This window comes from Paramormyrops kingsleyae, chromosome 2 (genome assembly GCF_048594095.1).
Source record: "Paramormyrops kingsleyae isolate MSU_618 chromosome 2, PKINGS_0.4, whole genome shotgun sequence".
Lineage (NCBI taxonomy): Eukaryota > Metazoa > Chordata > Actinopteri > Osteoglossiformes > Mormyridae > Paramormyrops > Paramormyrops kingsleyae.
This window is the reverse complement of record NC_132798.1, coordinates 41,395,968-41,399,518: the sequence shown is the minus strand read 5'-3', so window position 1 is coordinate 41,399,518 and position 3,551 is coordinate 41,395,968. Positions and strand designations below refer to the sequence as shown.

Genomic DNA, 3,551 nt, shown 5'->3' with positions numbered 1-3,551 from the left:
TACGCCCATGGCAGAGCCCCGTGCTCTTGTAGGTTAACTGCAGCAAGGCATTCACTGGACAAAATGTATTATTTCAAAGGGCAAAATAGCTAAGCACTAATAAACATGTCTTTAATAAATGACAGGCCAGCAATTTAATGGATCTCTTCCTTAATTATTCAGAGGTTTATGTCCAAGGGAAAAAAAACCTCAGAAATATCAGTAACCTTTTGAGCCCTAAGCATATACTTTGCAGATAGCTTGACATGCTGTTGCTTTGCCAATGTGTTCAGCATTGCCTGTATTAGATACGAACATTACAGTAGGAAAAAACGGAGGGTCATACAAAAAGTTTGTGAAGAAGTGAAAATCCACATTTTGTGATGCTTGAATGTAAGGCTTATAAACGGTGCTCAAATAAATAGAATGTGATGAGAAGGAAAGAATGTATAATCTGGGTCTAATCTATAGTTAGCTCGTTTTAACTGTTTATGGCATTTTGCTTTTATTCCTTGTTGCTTGTTGTTTTCTGTGTTTATTGCACTCACTGTGCCTTGTTTTCTTATATAGCGTATCTGGGTTACTGAAACGCAACATAATGTATTACTATCACTATTAAAAATCTGCTAAATTTAATGATAATTTTAAAAAAAGAATAATCAAAACGGCCCCTGTGGTCGCGCAAGTCTGGTTTATGCTGCATGTTTCACTGATTAAGACTTAACGAAAACGCCTTTAACTAATTTTGAACCTTTGCAGATCTCGTAGTTAATGAATAAGATACGTTGTAAGCAAACAGGTTATGTTTTCTAACTTCTTTGTTCAATGGACTAAAATGATACCGTAAGTTGCGTCTTATAAGTAAAATTACTTTTATGTGAAGTGACTCTACGATATGTTTCCAATTCATTTTGGTACAAATGCACGTTACTTTGCGCCTGCTTGTACTATGAATGTCTTGTGTGAACTGCATAAACTGGAATTCCTTTAGAGAAACAATGTGCTTACCAGCCTCAGCAGCCTGACTACCGTTACGCGGTTGCATGGTTGATTGCCCATCCACCTGCAGTACTAGTTGCTTACTTCAATGACCACCGGCACCACGGTCCGTTCGGGTACGCCAAAGCTGGCGGGTTTGGTGCAGATAACCGATCATCTGTACCTGAGCAACAGCAGGGCTGCAAACGACATCGTGATGGTGTCTGCATGCAAGATCACCTGCATTATTAACGCCACCGAAGACGCCACCAGCGTCCCCGTACCCGAAGTTGAATACGTCCGGGTACCCGTGGCTGACTCGCCGGACGCCCGGCTCGGCGATCATTTCGACACGGTGGCTGATAAAATCCAGCGGGTTGCAGAGCAGTGCGGACGTACTCTGGTGCACTGCAAGGCTGGTGTGAGCCGTTCGGCGGCGCTCTGCCTCGCCTACCTGATGAGACACAGCGGCATGACACTCGTGGAGGCCCATCGTCGAGTCAAGTCTCTCCGACCGATCATCAGACCCAATGCCGGCTTCTGGAAGCAGCTCATTGACTACGAGTTCAAAATTCATGGGAAAGAAACAGTAAAAATGCTCATGTCCCCTGTTGGAGAAGTGCCAGATTTATATGAAGGAGAAACAAGGGGGTTGATACCTTTTTAATATTAAGTAAGAACTCATTAAAACCTGTCCTTTTACGCGATATTGATCTTAACTGCTGGCTACTGCACGTATGCATTACTTCTGTTGGAAGTAATGGCTTTGTCAAGTATCAGATTTGGTCTGCATAACATACCAATGTTGCTTACAGTTTCTTACATAGTCTTTGTTTATACTGTAGTGAATTAAGTTAGTAGAAGATTTGTGATTAATGTACTATATTTAAAATTTGTTCATATTAAATGCTATCCTTGAGGAATTCCCCTTTTATTAAAGTTTCTCATCTTTGCCATGCAGACATCACTTATGTTAGAGGAATATCTGCCCACGGGTAATGCAGTAATGCAGGTTATCTTTCATACAGCAATGGGTGCTGTCCTGGGTCACCAGCTGCAATCGGGGCTCTTTAAATTAACACATCTAACTTGGATCACAGTGCAGTGTTCACACATTGGGAGCATTTAGTTATATGGAATGTCCTCATGTTAATTAAGTACTGGTGGGCAGACCTCTTTTCTCTTCATGTGTGAAATTTGGACATGTGAGGGGAGGGCTAGCCAGCTCAAGGGCAGAGGCTGACCTAATAGAGCGGTTAAGCTGGTGATGCATGATGAGAAGTGTGCAGTCATTATGCAGTCAAGGAGTCTCTCTGAGGCTTTTTATTGTGAACAGAGGTGTGAGTCAATCCCTGGACTCAACCTGGTGAAGGTGGTAGTGGAACTGTAGAGTGTACACTGATGTTTTTTCTCTCTCAGTGCTTTGTTTAAAATTTAAGTTTTTTTTTTTTTCTTTACTCTGAGCTTGCACTTGTCTTTTTTTAATTGCAGGCTTGTGAAATTTTTTCTGGGTTCTCTTGTCGATTGAAGATATCTCCAAGTTCACTGCCTCGAGGGACCAGCTGAGTTGCTCCCTCTGCTGCAACGCTGTGAGGCAGATATATAGATGATGCCAGGAGGCCTCTGTGTTTCCCACAAGTGCGCTGTTTAGCCTGCAGCCAACAGCAGATGGCGCTGCAGAGAGGGAGGGATGCAGGCCATCCCTTTGTAAATCATCTTACGGAGGAGGGGTCAGATCATATTCCTCAGACAGACAGCGAGGGGGGTCAATCGTGAGGTCCTTCTTTAGGATACACCCTGACCCTGCTTTAACAAGTAGACCACTGACGAGTCCCATTCTGTGGAGCTCAGTACCCTTGCCAAAGCCCCAGAAATCTGCAGGGGCCCTTTGCCCATCCTTCAGTTAGTGGATAAGCCGTTTGTATGTTTTTTTTGTGTTACTGTTCAATGTATGTTTTACTTGTGAAATTTTACATTTTAAGAAATACAGCTACACATTGAAAGAATGACAATTTAACCCCTTTTCATTTTAGTGCAATCATTTTCTGTATGACTTTATCAGTCTTTCACATCTTTTTTTTTTATAATTTTTTTATTGGGTTTTTGTTTGCATTACAAAACAATGAAACTATTGCAACACATCACAAACAGAACCAATAACATTCACGTACATACGCACTCACACACACTCACACACATTTGCACAATCCTCATTTCAATGTATAATTTTGCAAAATAAAATCAATGCAAAAGTTTGAAATAAAATAAAATAGGTCTACGTAAACTTCAATGTAACAAGGGTCACCCTTAAAAATAAAAAAAATAATAACAAATAAATAAATAAATGTATAAAATAAATAAATAATTTACATTCCAGATTCTATAATACTCATATATGGTTCCCAGAGATGAATAAACTCTTTCTGATTCCCCTTAGCAATGTATGTTAGTCTTTCGAGACCAAGGCACTCTGACAGTCCCCTTATCCACTGTTTCATAGAAGGTGCCTCTACACTCTTACAAAGTCCAGCAGCCTAGTCTGTTTCTGCATTTTTATAAAGTTCAATGGATAAATTCCAAGTATACATAGCTTA

The 3,551-nt window shown here is 40.7% G+C and overlaps 1 protein-coding gene across 1 annotated transcript; it reads left to right on the top strand.

Annotated features, from left to right (window-relative positions):
• The first annotated feature begins 746 nt into the window (after positions 1–746).
• LOC111850567 (dual specificity protein phosphatase 18) lies at positions 747–3,247 on the top strand. Its single transcript, XM_023824566.2, has 2 exons — positions 747–1,630; positions 2,449–3,247. Exon 1 carries the CDS (start codon positions 1,067–1,069, stop codon positions 1,622–1,624), a length of 558 nt encoding a protein of 185 aa, XP_023680334.1. The 5' UTR covers positions 747–1,066; the 3' UTR covers positions 1,625–1,630; positions 2,449–3,247.
• The last annotated feature ends 304 nt before the right edge of the window (positions 3,248–3,551 follow it).

Bases quoted from the DNA above. Each gene is read 5' to 3' on its own strand.
- LOC111850567 (XM_023824566.2), top strand. From the start codon at position 1,067: ATGACCACCGGCACCACGGTCCGTTCGGGTACGCCAAAGCTGGCGGGT.